The sequence below is a fragment of the Pteropus alecto genome, unplaced genomic scaffold, assembly GCF_000325575.1.
Source record: "Pteropus alecto unplaced genomic scaffold, ASM32557v1 scaffold6, whole genome shotgun sequence".
NCBI classification, from domain to species: Eukaryota; Metazoa; Chordata; class Mammalia; order Chiroptera; family Pteropodidae; genus Pteropus; species Pteropus alecto.
The window spans coordinates 660,967-678,652 of NW_006437738.1; the positions used below are offsets into that span (position 1 = coordinate 660,967).

At 50.2% G+C, this 17,686-nt stretch overlaps 2 protein-coding genes across 10 annotated transcripts; one reads left to right on the plus strand and one right to left on the minus strand.

Moving 5' to 3' along the window:
• Positions 1-2,079: 2,079 nt before the first annotated feature.
• Positions 2,080-10,940, minus strand: POLR2F (RNA polymerase II subunit F). Of its 2 annotated transcripts, XM_015591604.2 has the most exons (6): positions 10,811-10,827; positions 9,137-9,206; positions 8,589-8,656; positions 6,369-6,499; positions 2,780-2,851; positions 2,080-2,255 (listed from the first exon to the last, which is right to left on the minus strand). In XM_015591604.2, exons 3-6 carry the CDS (start codon positions 8,625-8,627, stop codon positions 2,165-2,167), a joined length of 333 nt encoding a protein of 110 aa, XP_015447090.1. In that variant the 5' UTR covers positions 8,628-8,656; positions 9,137-9,206; positions 10,811-10,827; the 3' UTR covers positions 2,080-2,164. The 2 variants fall into 2 exon arrangements, with proteins under 2 accessions (XP_015447090.1, XP_006914806.1); XM_006914744.3 differs by lacking the exon at positions 8,589-8,656 and having other exon boundaries at positions 10,811-10,940.
• On the plus strand, positions 10,814-17,527 carry CUNH22orf23 (chromosome unknown C22orf23 homolog). 8 transcript variants are annotated; one of them, XM_025048838.1, is made up of 7 exons: positions 10,960-10,978; positions 11,520-11,631; positions 12,445-12,507; positions 15,412-15,594; positions 16,305-16,436; positions 16,657-16,757; positions 16,918-17,527. In XM_025048838.1, exons 2-7 carry the CDS (start codon positions 11,529-11,531, stop codon positions 16,987-16,989), a joined length of 654 nt encoding a protein of 217 aa, XP_024904606.1. In that variant the 5' UTR covers positions 10,960-10,978; positions 11,520-11,528; the 3' UTR covers positions 16,990-17,527. The 8 variants fall into 8 exon arrangements, with proteins under 8 accessions (XP_024904610.1, XP_024904611.1, XP_024904608.1 ...); XM_006914745.3 differs by lacking the exon at positions 10,960-10,978 and adding an exon at positions 10,996-11,181; XM_025048841.1 differs by lacking the exon at positions 10,960-10,978 and adding an exon at positions 11,017-11,067.
• The last annotated feature ends 159 nt before the right edge of the window (positions 17,528-17,686 follow it).

Genomic DNA, 17,686 nt, shown 5'->3' on the forward strand with positions numbered 1-17,686 from the left:
GAGTACACACTTCTCCATCACAGCCACACAGAGACTGCCCAATGCTTTGCTAAAATCAACATTCGCTGTATATGTGGCATTCCTCCAACCTCCAAGGCCAGTCACCATGGAAAAAATGGTATTTGGTTCATTTGGCAATATTCTTACAAACCCTATGTTAGTTCCTAGACCTCTTCTTTATGTTTTCAAATATGCAATAACCTATTCTAGAATCGTGTTAGGGATCAATTAGTACTAACCTTTTGTGCTCGTAATTTCTACAAGCTACCTTTTTGCCTCTATTGAAAAACAGGACATTAGTCCACTTCCGGTCTGTTCACTGCTCCTGCTCTTGGTGGGGTTGTGGACACGCAGCCATGGGCAGAGGAAGGGCTACCTCAAGATGAAACCACCACCTCACCTCCAGGTCCTTGCATCTCATGCAATCGACTGGGAAGTCACTGGGGATACAGGAAGAAAGGAAATGGCCCCAGAGAGGACAAATGACCCTGGAGAAGTGGGAAGACCTAGCCTGTGCCCATCCCTTAGACTCAAAGTTCCGGAGGTGCTGGGGCCTCAGGTAGTGGTTCCACGTAAGGAGAGAAGGGGCCAGGTGTTTCTGGAAAGATTAAAGCGACTAGGCCCAGGCCTGGCCAGCAGAGTAGCTAGGGACCGACTCCGAAGGAGGAGCAGAATGGGAAGGGGGAGTAGGGAGGAAAAGCACCCCTTTCTCCATCTCCCCTACACCCTATCCCCTAAGGGTTAACCCCCCACTCTCTCCCAGCCCCTTCTCTCCTCCCCCACCCAAACCCCATCTCCCTTTAATCACATCTGATACTGAGCGGCCCAGCAGGAACAAAGAGGCCATTTAGAGAAACGGGGCCGAGAAAGTGACCCCCGCACTCTGGGGCAGCCGCCTGGATGCTGGCACAAAGGCGGCGTTTCAGAGCTGAAATTTCAGCACCCAACTTGATTAAAGGATTCCACAGGCTTGGAGGAGGGTGGAAGGGGGTGCGAAGTCCACTGCTCCCTGAATTAACCCTTCTCCGGGGCAGCAAATGCCCCTCCTGCTCCTGGGGCTGCTCATCACTCCCGACCTGTCCAGGGCGCATCACCCCGGGGGGCCATGGCTCCCAGAGGTCAGGTTAGCCTGGCCCTTCCTCTTCCTGGAAGGGGAGCTGGCAGCGGAATGGAGTTCAAAGCTGAAATACGCAGGGAGCCAACCCTCCCTTCTCTCTGCGGGTGTCAGTAATCACTCTGCCCCCACCCAAGGGAGGGAGGAACTAAGGTGACTGGTTGTACCGCAGGTTGGGTAAGCAGGGTGAGGACAACAGGACCCATTAGGACCTAGGGCAGAGAGGATGAGCTCCAGCCCTGATTTAACGTCACACCTGGAACCCAGGAGCCCTGCTTCCTGGCCCACCATCATGCCAGCACCCATCCCACTAGAGGCCTCGGGGGATCACAGGCCCCACCCAGAAGGGAAAGGACATCTTCCAGAGGCCCGGAAGGAGAGGGTATGGGTGTGGCATACCAGAGAGGCAAACCGGAGGGCAGTGTGTGGGCAGTGGCCTAAGGAGTCGGGACAGCAGGGCGGGGTGGGCAGGTGCTCAGTCCTTGCTCCACAGCTGCTGACTTGTCCGGCAGGCCTCTGCTTGGGGAGGGCTGGAGATCACCGAGTCCCCAAGCTTCCTGCTGGGGCACTGCTTCTGAAAGGGGATCCGAGACCATGATAAGAGGCTCGAGGCAGGTCCTTAGAAAACAATGGGTGGCTTGATGAGACCTGCTCTGTGATACTCCTGAGAAGGGAGAAGCCCCTGCAGCCAGTCCCACTGGAAAGGAAATTGGGGGTTTCCGTGGCAACCAGCTCCCTGGGCACAAAGGCTCGTCTGTCTGCTGGGAAGGCAGCTGAGGTGTCTCCCTGCAGCAGCCTTTACTCTGGTGAACGGGGAGATGTAGGGAGGGATGTGGGGTATCCGCAGGGAGTAAGGGCCCCTGGTGCTTCTTAAAGAGCTGACAGTCACGGGGCCACTTGGATGGGTGCCTCCTCCAGGCAGCAGGGGAAAAGCAGGTGGGCAGAGAAGATAGCTGGAGGCGGAGGGGGTGAAGAGGCTGAGTTTATTATTTACATGTAGAAAGAACGTGAGAAGTTGGGGATGAGGCGCGTGGGGAAGACGACTCCAGCTCAGTCGGTGATGATGAGCTCGTCCACCCCCCAGTCTTCATAGCTCCCGTCCGGCAGGTATCGCCGAATGATGATGGGGATCTTTCGGGCCCTGTGGCAGGGGAGAAGTCACAATGCATGAGGGCTGGGGACCCAAGCTCTACAGCAGGAGGAACAAATTGTGTACAGAATGCAGGGAAAGAAAAGTCTTAGGAGCATCCTCTTGGGGCTATGAGTGCACTCTGCAGGAAAGTAATTATAATAAAAAGAAAGTTCTTGCATCCCTAATGCGGGACAGGGGGTACAGAGAGCTCTGCCATCCCACGCTGACGGGAGGAGGGGGAAGAGAGTGTGTGTGTCGGGGGAGGGGCGGCGGTATTGGTAAGGCCAACTGAAGCAGGAACAGGGAATCCTGACAGCCAGGAGAGGCCCATGTCTCATCTGAGCCCTCCCCTTTGCTGCCCCTCCACGCCTTCCCTCCTCCCTCCTGGTGGGCTGAGGCCTGAATGAGCTAAGGATCCACAGAACAAGCACCACTTCCCCAGCCAGGAAGTGGGGGGTCAGGGTGTGCACCAGAGAAAGCCGAGGATGCCTCCCAGGGCTCTGGAGCAGTGAACCGTGACCTGGGTGACTTACTTGAGCTCCTTCATGGCGATGAGCAAAGGATCTGTCTCCCCCTCCAGCTCCACCATCACGGGGGCACACATCCTGTGGGTATAGGGACAGGTGTTGAGGAGACTGCAAACATGGGGAGAAGGGTCCAGCAGGAAGTCGGGGAGAGCTTACTTCACGAAGAGGATTGGATCGGCACCCCAGTCCTCTCCTAGAAAGGTTACCAGGCACGGTGGGTGGGGCACTGACAGCAAGGGCACGTGAGTGGGAGCCAGAAGACCGGATTTAAATTTAAAATAGTGTCCAAAGACACTAAATTCCTCTCCAAATATCAGTATCCTCATTTAAAAATGAAGACAAAAAGCCCTGCCTCTGCTGGATACGGCAGAATATTCCAGCACAGAGAAAAAGCATGTGCAAAGGCTCGCCCCTGACCATGCTAACTCAGTGGCCCCAGGCCCTGCCTCAGGGCCCAGCTCCCGGGGTCCCTGCCCATCTTGGCAGCACACCCTCAGAAGGCCAGCTCTCACAGCCTCCACACGGGGCCTGCGTCAGGTGCTCACCCACTTACGACCCTCCACGATGCCCCACGGCCAGCCGGCAGAACCCAGTCTGGCCCCGGCTCACCTTCCTAGTACCTTCTCATGCCACTTGCCTATATTTATCCCCACGTTCCCACCACACCAAACTCCTACGGTTCCCTGGACAGACGCTGTTGTTTACTTTCCGCATCCTCTTACGAGCTCTTCCTCTCCCTACAGGCCTAGGTGAGGCCCCAATGCCTCCACCCTGGAGAACATCTGCTGGCTCCTCAGCGCCTGACTCATTCACATGTGCTTCTCCTGGCGCCGCTCTCACTGTACTGTAACTACTTGTTTGATGTTCTCCGTGTTAGACCACGAGCTCTTGGTGGCCCAGGACCATGTGCCCTGGCACAATGCTTGACCCACAGGAGGGGCTCTGCACACAAATGGGCGGGGTGCCAGTTTTAGGCCCACCTCCTCTAGGAAGCCACTGCATTAAGTTTACACCAATGGATCCCGGAATTACTAGGAGAGCATGACAAAAATTCAGGCTCCCAGTCCTTCCCCAGACCTTCTGAATAGAATCTCCAGTGAAGGAGCTTGAGAACCCGTATATACAAAGCTCCCTGTGTGATTCTGGTAACCAGCCAGTCTGAGAGCCACCAGTTTATACTGAATAATTTACCAATTTTATTATTAAATATTAGGATTTGTTAATCCCAAAGGCCTAAAAATTTCCCAAGGGCAGAGACCAAGTGTATAATTTTCCCTGTATCTTCTCTCAATAAGTATTTAAATTTCTCCAAATTTAAAGCTTTAAAGAAGCTTTTTGTGGCAAAGTGCTTTTCCTGATCTGCATATGCCTTCTTTAAGATATGAATAATTCGAGAGCATTTATTTACCCAACCCTACTATGTGCACACAATGTGTGAAGTGTGACAGTGTGCCCTTGGGTCATCTGTCTGCACCAGAACCTCCACAAATGAACCCGGCCAAGATCCTCAGGGAAGTGGCTGTGGTCCATCCACGCCAGCCGCCAGGTGGTGCTAATGAACTGGACAGTGAGATTTCATCCAAAAACTGTCTAAGAAATGTTTGTTCACTTAAGTGCAGGGTTGCATGCCTAGTGTTAGGGATAGGCTACAGCCCTGGCTGTCCACTGGCTCACAGCAGGAGAGCCGCCTAGCCCTTCGCTGGAAGGAGCGCTATAGACCCAACTAAGTGGGATTGAGCCTTAAAGGAAAAGCAGGATGCTGGCACCTGGTAGGGGTCTGAATGTCTGCCTCCAAACTTTTAAGTGCTCCACACTGCCCACCAAATGCAGGTCAATCTTCTGAACTTGTCACTCAAGGTTCCAAAGACAACTCTTCCAGTCTTGTGCCCCAAGCTACTTGCCATTCCCCCATGAGCCACACTTGCCTCTGTCTTCCTGGACCTTTCCTTGTGCTGTTTCTGACCCCCAGGATACACTCAAAACCACCTCCCTTTCCCTGTCCCTACCTGAATTCTAACCTCCTCATGAGGCTTTCCCAGTCAGCCACGCGATTACTTCCTTCTCTTCTTTGCGCCTCTTGTAAAGCACCATTCCTGTCCACCATGGGTTCCAGGTATTTGTGAAGGGGCCCATTCCTCCCACCAGGCCGTAAACACCTGGAGAACTGGGGGATGTGTCTCTAATCATCTTTGCATCCCCAACAGGTGCAAGCGCAGTGATAAGCCTGGAAATGTCTTTTACCTACATTTTCCATTGTAAGTACCAAGAAATGTGCCTAATGAGACTGAACTACCGCACTTTAAATTTTATTTCATTGTACTTAATTTAAATAGCCACATGTAGCTAGTGGCTACCATAATTGATGGTGCAGGCCTAGAGGCTCCTGACCCCAGGGATACCAAACATATTACACCAAGTGCGGCTCTAGTTTCTCCCAGCCCAGCAAGGAGCGCGACCAGGCTGGCAAGACATCTACTGCTGCGCAACAGATGAGGAACGGTGTCGCCCGCCCATACGACCCCTTATCAAGGTGGACACGTGGTCAGCTTCACCCCACAGGACTGGAGATCAAGTCCAATGCTGACTGAAAACTAGGGAGGGGAATGCAGAGTCAGCATCACTGCTCCAGCACACGAAACTCCACAACTCTGGCCCCGGCTTCCTTTCCAGCCTAGATTCCACTATTCCCTACCGGAAGCACCCTGACTTCCAGATACCCACTATTTCCGACACCAGCGGAGTCTGGGTAAGGCTGCTTTCCTCGGCCTCGCGTTTCCCCGGGGAGACCTTCTATGAACGCAACAGTGCCACACCTGCCCTCTCTGTCCCTTTACTTCTCCCCAGGAAGGAGTAACATTGGACAGGGGAAACAGGAAAAAGCAAGCATCCGTGGCCTAGCCTTTTCGAGGGTCCCTGCTTTCTCGGAGCCACCTACCTGCAGAGAGGGCACTTCTGAGGCCCACGACCTCAGCAGGCAGGCTTGCCCCTGCAGACAGTCTCTGGAAGCCTGCATTGCCCGAACACACAATCATCGGACATTCTCATCTCTGCCTGTCTACTGGCTACCTCTCGAATCCTGTTATGCTTCAAATGGTTCCAAACTTGAGAGAGAAAGATTGCTAATTCAAATCCCCAGAGCCCCACCACTGCTCTGTGTTGTCATATCTCTAGCATGGCCTGGATGTGGAGGCTGGCCATAGTCTACTACCTTGAGTCAAGAACCACCTGAAGCCCAACAGGTGCTGTCACAGCACCCACAACTAACCAGGCCACAGTGGTCGAGGGCTCTCTGAATCCACACTTTTTTTTGCCTCACTAAACTGACAGGCGGTCATCGAGTTCAGTATTTTTACTGTTATCCTTCTGTACTGTTATCTGGCTTCTCAGATATTCGTGTCCTATTTCTCCTGTTGGATCTGACTCCGAGGGGCCTGGTTTAGCAGAGCGCCTGGCACGCAGCGACAGCACCCCTCCTTGTCTAGCACGTGAGAGCAGGAAGAGTCTGCTTTCAGGTGCCAGGCTGGGCCACATCGACAGCCTGGAGGCTCACTATGGCCTGAGTGATGGAAAAGACAGCGAAGGGGCACACACTCACGCGATCTGGAGGGCTCGGGTGCCCAACACGCGGGCTCGCTCATACTTGGTCATATACGGTGTGGTGATTCGTTTCTGGTTGGCCTGCGGTCGCTCTCCAGAGGGGAGGATTTCAACATTCTCCTGGCCCTCCTGGACACCATGGCAGAAAGAGGGAAAATCTCAGGGTACATTATTGAGAGGGAGGGGGAAGATGACTATGACAATGATTATAACCACCACTACCACTACTGCTTAATACATGCCAATGACATTGCAACTGCCTTACTGACACCTCATTTCGTCCTCGCAATAAACTTATGACATAGGGATCACAGTGCCCATTTTATAGGCTCGGAGAGTTAGCTAACTTGGCCAAAGTCTCAGACCTAGTAAAAGAGAGGAATCATGATCAAGATTACAAAGCCAGCTGCCTCATTCAGAAAAGAGAAGCAAAGGGTCCGGAGACAGGGCAGTCCCAGAACGCTGGCCCCATACAAAGAAATCCTTGAACACAGACAACAAATCACCCTAAGCAGGGAGCGAGGAACAAGCTTGGAGACAGGGTAACTAAATCAATAGGTCAAGTGACTAAAAAGTCAGAGCGAAGACAGGAACTACTTATTAAGCCATCTGTCATGTGCCAGACATCAGAAGAGGCTGTGACAGAAAATCAAGAGTTTCTGCTCTCAAAGAATTCACGGTCTGGGGAGGAGACGAGAGGAAACAAAACAGCAGGTGCTTTGAAGGTATGCAGGTGCTTTGAAGGAAACTGAGGCATTGCTGAAGTTAACAAGAAGGTGGGGGATACACGGCTGGTTAGGAAGACAGTCCAGAAATAAGACGTGAGCTTGTCTAGAAGGATTAGTAGGAGTTCCCAAGCCAACGAGGAAGGGAAGATCATTCCAGGCAGGTCGAATTGCATATGCAAAGTAACAGACGAGGGAGAGAATGATACTAGGTTTGGACAACTAACGTGGAGAATGATTAGAGCAGAAGTGCATTTGGGGTTGCAGGTAGGAGAATAAATTCTGTAATAATTAAGTCAACAAATATTGAGTGCTTACTATATGTCAGGTAGTGTTCTGAGTGCTTGGGATAGAGCAGTAAGATAAAACTTCTTCCCCTATAGAGCTTCCCTTATAATGAGAAGAGATAAAAAATAAACAATCAACAAAATTAGTAAGTAAAATAAGTAGTATGACAACAGAGAAAAATGACAGGGAGTGCCGGGTCATGGTATGGGAGGAGGGGGAGAATGCTGCAATTTTAGATAAGATGGTCACAGAAGGCCTCACTGAGATGACTCCTGGACAAAGATCTGAAGGAGGTGAGGAGCAGGTCATGTGCCTCTCTTAGGGAAAAGTGTTCCTGGAAGAGGCAACAGCATGAACAAAGGTCTTGAGCAGGAGTCCGGCTGGCAATGACAAGGACGCCAAGAAGAGGTAAGGTTGCACAGGAAGCAGGTGGCCAGATCATGGAGAACTTTGTACACCTTTTTGGCATTTACTCTGAATGAGATGGGAAGCCACTGAATGAGGGTTCTGAGCAGACACGATTTGAATTAAGATTTAAAAGGATCATTCTGGATACTCTGTTGGGAATATTCTGTAGGGGGTAAGGGCAGAAGCAGAGATACCATCTAGGAAGACCAACAGTAATCAATCACGTAGGCAGGTAAGAAAGATGACTCTGGCGGCAGAAAGGCGATTGGAGTGGACTGAAGGCAGGAAAACCAGGAACATAACTTGTGCAGTAATGTGGGTGAAAAGCAATAAAGATCTAAACCAGGCTGAGACACTAGGAATGGAGAAACGGAACAGGGTTGAACCACATGTAAGAGACAGAGAATCATCAGGACGGGAATGGAAAGAGATCAGAAGGATGGAGAAAGAGGTTTCTGAAACAGTGAATACAGGTACCTGAGAGTGTCATGCAGAGAGAAAATTCAAATAGAGGGAAAATTCAGCTTCCTAGCCTAAAAAAAAAAAGAAACTGAGGCATTGCTGTCTCTCCAGGAGGCACAAAGCACTTCGTCCATCAGTCACACAAGACAGAAAGCCGTGTTTTATTCTGGAAGCTAGAAACCCATCCGCCTAGTTGCTCAAGCCAGATACCTGGGAGTCATCCTTGTCATCTCTTATTTTCTTAGCTCCATATCCAATGCACCAAAATATCTCTTTCATCTGTTTTCTCATCATTAACACTAGCAGTGCCCAAGTGCAAGCTATAGGTCTCTTACCTGGAGATCTATGACAGTTCCCGAACTGATCTCTCTCATTCTTGCTCCTCCCCAATTCGCTCCTCAATCTGGGGACAGAATGCTCTTTCTAAAGTGTAAACCGGATCATGCCACCCTTTGGCTCCAAATTTGTCAGTGGCTTCTCACTAACTTTAGGCTACAAATTCCTGCCTGATGTGAGCCCTTACTCCTCTAGCTTTATCCCAGGTCACTTTTCCCCCCTGCTCCTATGGAGCCCAATCCTGCAGAGCACCTGGCACATAATAAACATTCAACACACATTTGCTGATGAATGAATGTGACATTTCACCCATCAGTGAACTAACTGCCCCAGAAGCCACGGACTATGGTCCAAGTGGACAAAAGCCCTCAGGTCCACCCTGTAGGGCTTCTATACCACCCAGGACTAGAACTCTGCTCACTCTATAGGTGCTTGTGGCAGGCGCTCTGATTACTAACAGGAGGCAGATGCATTTAGGCAATTATCATTGGTCAAGCTATTTGGCAGCCTAGGCGGCAGAGGGTGGAGCCTAAGGCTAAATACTGACCTCCTCTGCATTCTCCAAGTCATCTAGCCCTTCATCCTCCTCCACATCATCAAAGTCATCGCCATCAAAACTGTACAAGAAGAAGAGAGGCCAGTTAGTGAGAGCATCACTTACTAGAATCAAAGAGGGCAAAGAGTATCTCATCCAATATTTAGGAGGTGCTCAATAAACATTTACTTAATGAATGAATCAAACTTCTTTCAAAACTTGTTTCATTTTACTCCTTCAAACTTGTCCCATCAGCCCCCAAATTCTGCTAGGACTCATTCATCACCACTGTTTCTTTTCTCTCTCTACTGGATCATTCCCATCAGCATGTAAACATGTAGCTATTTCCCCATTTTAAATAACAAACAAAACTTCTCTATTCTCTTCCCACGGAGCCCTATTTCCATGTTCCTTGTAGGAGCAAAATTCACGAAATAGTTGTCCATTGTCACTGTTTCCAATTCTGTCCTAATTTCACTCCAAGAAGACAACCACCTCCATGGCTCCGTTAAAACCACTCAAGTTTGTTAATGATTTCCATATTGCTCAATCCAATGAACTGTTCTCATTCAGCACTAGGCCACTACTCACTCTCACTCAATACACTCTCTTCACTTGACTGCTAAGACACCTCCCTCTCTTGGTTTTCCCCCACCACTGGATGCTCCTTCTCAGTCTCTTTGGCAGGTTTCTCCTCTCCCCACTCTCAGCCCCCCGCCCCCTGCCTAAGCACTCTGTTGGTATGCTCTTTCAGTCATCTCTTTACTGTCATTCCCCGATGACCTCACCTATTTCTTAGTTTTGACCATAAGCACTCCCTGTTGGTATGCTCTTTCAGTCATCTTTTTACTGTCATTCCCCCGATGACCTCACCTATTTCTTAGTTTTGACCAATATACTCATGCTGACCACGCCCCTATTTTTATCTTCAGAACAGACCTCTCCTCAGACCTCACATATCAGGAAATCTTGGCTCTAGCTTCAAAATAAATCCAGAATTCAAAACGACTGCTCACTACCTCTACTACTATCATCCTCGTAGAAGCCGCTACCTTCTCTCGCCCTAGATTACTGCAACCCTTCTGGACCTTACCACCTCAAAGTCCCACCAGACCTTCCTCTGGAGTACTTCCATACAGTAAGTCCTCCCTTACTTACATTGTCGACAGGTTCTGCGACTTTAAGAAAAACGATATATGACGAAACTAATTTTCCCTTACGCTAACATATAAACAGGAGTTAAGTTCCTACAGCATCTCATCAACGTTAGAACAAAAGCACGTTATTTGCAGACCTGCTGTACTACATATTTTCACTGCCTAATCTTACACGGTCCTGTATTATCTGTTTATGGACCTGTCTCTGCTTCTAGAAAGAGAGCACGTGGAGAGTAGGGACCATGCCTAATACCATCTAAATATTCCCAATAAAAAACACAGAACCCAGCTCAGTCGAAGTTTGCTAAAAGATGCTTTTTTCACTGATTCTCTCTGGACACTCGAGCATGAGCCTTTCTGTGCCCAGTCTCTGGCTATGCTTTGGGTTCCTCACCCTTCGCTTCCCCAGCTCCAAGAGTCCCCTCAGCTGCCCCCTCTACGCCTGGCTCCTCAGCCTCCAGCGACCCAGGCTCCCGCCTCACCCGCCCCTTCCGAGGTTCCACAAAGGCCACTTTGCTCCCGCACTCACTTGTCCTCGTTGTCTGACATGACGCCCGCGCCGCAGTGCCCCGGCTTTGCGACCCAGACCTTTGCGGAGACCCGCAAACAGCAAGCCTCCGACTCGCACGGGGCCACACGTACTCTGCGCCTGCGCTATGACCCAGAGAAAAACCACTTCCGGGAGCAGGCTGGCGCGGTAAGTGTGCGCATGCGCCGAGAGGCATGTGCTTGTTACCATGGTAGCCAGAGCGTCTAGTGGCCGGCTGTAGACCCCAACATCTCAAAGTATTTCTGCGCGGCCCCGGTGCGGTGCCGCCTTAGAGCTGTGGTTTCGGTCTCCGAAGCCCAGCTGCGGTGCTTTGTGGGGAGGCGCGCGCCCACCCTGGGTCTTACTTTAGGGTGAGGTTTCAATTTTGGCGAAACACCACGGGAAATGTCGTGATCATGGCTATCTTGAGGACCCCATTCCCCCGAAGAGCCTTTCCTGCCACAGGCATGGGGTCAAGATGAGATCTCCGTTCGTGTGTGTGTGTGTGTGTGTGTGTGTGTGTGTGTGTGTGTGTGTCGGCCTGTGTGTCTTCGGGGTGGGAGGATCGAGCACCGTCGCAGTAGTGATGGGTGGCGTCTCGATTCTCTTGTGGTCGACCCCGCTCCCAGACTTTGGTAGAGAGGAGTGCTGGAGTAGAGATTGGACTTGGGAGACAGGAGGTGTGTCATTGTGTTTTTTCCCTCCTCAGGGCCCTCCCATGGCTTCCCAGGAGAAGGTGGAGGCAGTGACCAAAGGAACGGGGCTCTGGAGTTGCCCCAAGCAGGGCACTTACACCCCTGGGACTTGTGAGCTCCTGAGAGGTCAGTGCGCTTAAAAGACAGGAGGTGGTTACAGTTACCCTCTAACTCAGGTCTCCCTTTCATGACCTGTGGCTTAGCAATTGCTATTTTAATGTTACAGAAAGATTCAGGTCCTATAACTTGCAAGTGGCCAAAAGTCAAAGAACTAAGAACTTTAGAGTAGTTCACGACTGTGTATCCCTTAGATCACACTTTAGTTTCCGGGGGGAAGACTTATCTCCTCCCTACCCACAACCACAGTGGAACCAACTGTTTTGTGCCCACACACTACCAAATACCTTTTCTGCATTGGACTTAGTGCAACCTGTAGTCAGATATTTAGTGTGTCCCATTGGATTAGTTTCCATCTACTCCTTTAGCCCATAATTCCATCAGGGCAGGGATTGTTTCTCTTTTGGCTCACCATTATAGCTCCAGCCCCTGGCACCTGCTTAATGAATACTTGCTCCTTTGTTCATTCATTCATTCATTCATTCACTCACTCAATAAAAAGTTTTTAAAAGCCCACTATGTGCTTTAGCCATTGTTCTAGGTGTTACAGATACAGCATTAAAAAAGAAAAAAAAAAAACAGCAAAAATTCTGGCTCTCATGGAGCTAATATTCTAGCAGGAGGGTAATAAATACTAAATAAGTAAAATATGTAGAATTTAGATGAGTGCTATAGAAAAAAAAAATGAAGCAGGAAAGGAAGAGAGGGAGTACTCAGGTACAGAATAGGGGTAGGAGGTAATAGAATTTTAAATTCCAGTGGGTTAAATGAAGGCATCTGCCTGCAGCCCAGGAGGCTTCATAGAAGTGCTTTATCTTGCAGTGATGATGAAGGACTCCAAACTGACTAAATTCCAGCAGCGCCACATCATGGACACCATGAAAAGTAAGAGGCAGTCCTTAGGGGCTTCTCCGGCAGAGAGATTCTAGGCCACGTTTTTAAAGCTCCTCCATATTAAGGGGTAGGGGACATCATTCTTAAAGACTAAAATGGTATAGTATAGTATTTCTGACCTTTTACTTGGGGAAGTGACCTTGAGGGACCTTTGTTCCCCCACCCAGACATGGGTCCTGGCACAACAACAAGCCTCCTGTAGTCTGGCTCTAGCCGACCTCCCAAGAGAGCACAGTCCAATCAAGAATTTCTGCCCAGTCAAAATGGTCTCAAAATTGTCATGTCTGCAATCTCTCCCTCCCTGTTACAGACACATGTGCTCTCCAGAGAAAAGGACTGTGTGCCTTATTTGTCATTTCATTCATTCATAGATTAGCTAGCAGAAACAAGAAAACTGACAGAATCCCAACTTAGGAAGACCATGCAAAACCTTCCCACAACTCACCTCTGACCACACATTGGATTATTTATTTTTAAGGAAAACAAAAAAGTAGACATACATGGGCACAATAGCAAGGGACCCTCTAAAACCTTGAACGCAACCTTGCTTTCTGAGATTTAACTGAATCAACATTTAATGGTTCAGAACAGAGACCTGTAAAGTTGCCTTTGAGAGAGAATGCCGAATACTGAGAGCTTTTGCCTTCTCTGAGGAAAGAACGTGCTTCTCAGGAGCGCATCTGATCAATCACAGAAGCACAGGGACAAGAGAGTCAGATACTGCCAGCGTGTGTTCAGCACTGGTTGGGGGAGGGAGGCTCCATTGGGCCAGGTCAGGAGTCAGATGTCTTTCCTTATTGTGGACAAGGATAACTCGGGCTGCCAGTGTCTAGTGCCATAATGTATGTGAATTACAACTCACTGTTTACACGCAGCAATCTACTAATAAATTGGTGTCCCCTTAAGCATGAAAACAAAGAGACTTTGCTAGAAATTCCACTAAAGGTCAATACCAAGAGAATAAGGACCGTGTCTGCCTTGTTCACCACAGTAGCCCTGGCACTCAGGTGCTCCTTTACTAAAGGACTAATTGCATTAGTGGTTAGACCAACACAGGTAACTGGTTCCCCTGGCAGTGTTATTCCCCTTAGAAGATTTTTTTTTAATTGTCTCCAAGCATTGGTGTTGAGTCTGTTTTCTTCCAGAATCTTCTCTTTACTTCCCTCCTCATAACCAAACCCTACTGTTGTTTTGAGCCTTAGTTCAAATTCTGTTGCAAGCCACAAATTCCTCTTCTCCATCTGAATTCCCAGAATTCCTCGGGGCATATTGGCTGAAAACAGCCAAAGGAAGAGGTAGCATTTGGCACTGAAGAGACAGAAATAGGGAGTGGAGGGAGCAGGAGGGACATTCTAGTAAGCGCAGCATCTCTTCAGAAAAGAGAGAGCCATAGACCATGGCGTGGCAACAGGGAGAGGATGTGAGAAGGGGAAGGTTGGTGGGAAAAAAAGCGCCATCCTTCCGGTTCCTCAGGGCAGACACGTCAGTCACCCTGGACTCCTTCCTCCCAGACCCCACATCAGCAATCCTGTTTGCTTGACCTTCAAACCATATCCTGACTCTGCCTCTGCCGTTGGTCCCCAACACTGTACTTTCAACGGTAGCCAAAGGGATTATGTCGCCCCTCTGTCCAAAACCCTCCGATGGCTTCTGAAATACAAAGTAAAAGCCAGTCTTTCCAGAAGCCTACAAGGCCCTATACTTCTCTTGCCCTCCATGACCTCTGACCTCTACTCCCACTAACCACACCCGCCTTGCTCCTTCCTTTCCTGGCACTCTAGCCCGACTGTTCCTCAGACACTCCAGGTACGTTCCCACCTCAGGGCCTTTATTCTGTTTTCTCTGCTGGAAATGCTCTTCCCCAAAATATCTGCATCGTTGGGCCCCTCACCATTTTGGGGTCTTTTCTCAAATGTTACCCTCTTCACAAGGCCTTCCCTGGCTACTCTGTTTACAAACTCATAAATCCCACTGTGGCACATTCTACACGGTCACCACCTACCATACTATATATCTTACTTATTTTATCATCGTCCACACCCCATCTGCAGGCACCATGAGGGCAAGACTTTGTCTTACCACTTTACCCGCAGCAGCCTGGGTCTGGCCCAGTGTAGATGCTCATTATGTATTTGCTGGATGGATGATAGGAGGAGGCTGGGAAGGTAGAAGGGGTAGACAGGGGAGAGATCCAAACAGTGGGTGGGGCCTGCTGAGCTAGTGTTTGAGAGGACGAACCAGTCAACCAGATAGGAGGTGACACACTTGGCCGGCCCGGGGAAGGAGCCCCAGGTCTGGGCCCAGGCAGTGGGGATGGACAATAGGAAGGATTGGTGTCTATTACTGTCCAAACCATCCCTCCCTGCCATGGGACAAGCAGGTTTTAGGAATCCATCTATAGAAACAAAAGTACCAGTATGAAGGTTGATAAATAAGAATGTTTATTGCAGCATTGTTTGAAGTAGTAAAAAAAAAAAGAAAAGAAAGAAAGAAAAGAAACAGCCTGAATTTCTGGAACTAGGAAACTAGTTGGATAAATAATGTTGCCATTCTAAGGACTAGTATACAGCTATAAAAAATAAGTTATATATAAATGGAGCGATCTGGAAAGATATCCATGATAAGTTGTTAAGAGTCTGTTATTGAATACAGTATGGTCCAGTGTTTGAAAAACAGATCTTATATATGCGCACATATCTTTGAACATGTTTATATAAGCATCAAAAAGAATCGATGAGACCACCAAATCGTTATCATGCTCACTGTAGCAGGGGTTTGAGGGGAGACGGGGAGGCGCTCCTGGACTGTCTGCCTTGCAATAACAGGCAGGTATCACGTTTATAAATTAAGAAAAAAGCCAAGTGGGTCCTGCCACTCCAACCCTTCCTTCCCCAGGAGGAAACACTCTGCCCCTACAGTGCAGCCCAACATCCAGCCAGAGGGTCTTGCCCTCCAAGCCGCCAGCCTCGGCCATCTACCTGCCTCCCATCCTGGAGGCCCGGTCCCACCTCCGGCCTGCCAGCCTGTGCCAGGCCAACGGGGCCTACAGCCGGGAGCAGTTCAAGCCTCGAGCCACCCGTAAGTGGGAGGGCCTCGACCAGAGCCCCTCTTCTACCTCCCTCTCCGAGGGGGATGGGGAATGCAAGGACGGGACAAGCTGCCCACAGGCGGGTGAGCACACGTCTAGTCAGATTCTCACACTGTTTCTACTTGAGCCTTGGCACATGTTAGCTGGGGGTATTCAGGGTGCAGGGGAAACCAGTTAGTTAGGTGGTTCTTTTTGAAATTTTTTCCAGAACTCTTAACAATTAACTGGATTCTACCAATCTCTGATAAATGGCTGGCTGTCAGGTCTCATGGCTATTGTTCTTTGAAGCTCACACGGTACCTCACATCCAGAACTCCTCTGTACTCCAGCCTACTTCATGGAGCCATCCACCCCCTTCCTCCTTGGCACTTGACACAACTCGTGGCCCAGAGCCCCCCGGCCCTCCGCGCAGCCTCTACACACAAACCGCCACAATGCTGATCACTGAGCTTTTAGCCTCATTCTGCACCAAAGCAGGGTGTGGGTTTTGACAAAGCTCTCTTCTTGGTTCTTTCGACCTCTTTTCATTCCTGCCTTTCTTGACGTGACAGGCTCAGGAGCTCCCTGGGTGGAAGGGGCTGGGATTGCAGAAGCCCTCTGCTTGTTGCCCAGGCGCCCTGCAGCAAGCTCACCCAACTGGGAACAGACCACGAATGGGGCTCCCTTCGTGCCTTAACCAGGCCATTTCTGGGCCTTACAGGAGATCTGGAGAAGGAGAAGCAAAGGCTCCAAAACATCTTTGCCACAGGGAAGGACAAACAGGAACGAAAAAGAAAACCCCCTCCCGTGCGACAGGCGAACCCAGCCCCGGAGCTGGATAGGTTTGAAGAACGTAAGCTACCCGTGGGCCAGTTATGGAGGTGGGGAGTGTGTGTAGAGGCCCGGAACTGGGGGAGGGGGTGACCCCCGAGGGTCCACTAGTGAGAAACACTAACCACAGAACTGCCTCCTCTCCCCGAGAGGTAACCCCTGCCCCTGCCGCCCCTGCCACCCCTGCCAGGAGCCCGATGGCCTCAAAGCCCTGTACACTGATGCCCCTTCTCCCCGTCCAGTGGTGAAGGAAATCCAGGAGAGGAAAGAGTTCCTGGCTGACATGGAGGCCCTGGGACAGGGCAGACAGTACCGAGGGATCATCCTTGCCGAAATCTCCCAGGTAGAAGCAACAGGGAAGCGGGATGAGTGTGGAGTACGAGACGTGAGCAGAAATTAAGGGTCAGCTGTGGCCGAGGCTTCGCAGTCCAGCCCTCCCCTCACGTCGGTGTGGGCTCTGAGAGTTCCGAGCCTGATTCCAGCTTTCCCTGATGCCCTTGCAGAAAGTACAGGAAATGGAAGCCATCGACCACAAGAGGAGTGAGGAACTTAGGAAGGCTCTCGCCACCACTTAGTCATCTCCAGAGACGGGGGCGGAGGAGCCCAGCCTGGACCACTGGAGCCCACCCCCTTGCCGAGCAGGGCCATCCTCAGGTTAGCCCACCCACCCTGGCTTCCAGCCATGTCAAATGGTTGGTCACACAGCAGTGCCCTGGCCTAGGGTGCCCCGGGCAGCTACAGCACCCTAGAAAATGGACCACATCAGAGAATGAGCTGGTTCTCCTCGAGACTGGGTCAGCTGCGCCTGTGAGACCCCACAGTCACAGACACGAACACACACATCGAGCCTGTTCTCGGGGAAAGAGCCATACATTGTGAAAACAAGGCCCTAGTCTCACGATATTGCGCGAGCGTCTCAAGGGCATCCAGCAGGCCCTCTTCCCACATCTCCACCCACTGCGTGTCCCCATATTTAGTTTTCTGAACTTAGGAGAGAATGTGATGCCTTTCTTCTTACCTACCTGCCTTAGGACCTACTTATTTGACTTCTTATAGCCTTAGGCAAATGTTTAACTACTGTGATTAATTGGCCAATAAAACGCATTTAACATAGGTCATTATACACGCCATTTTGTTTTCAGAGGGATAAGGCTTATTTGATCAAGGAGTTAGAACTTTTCAATCACTGTTTCTAGCCCTTCGCATATTTCAAGGGTAAACGGAAACCAGTGCTCCTGAGCACCCCCGCTGGGCGCCGTGGCAGGTGCTGAA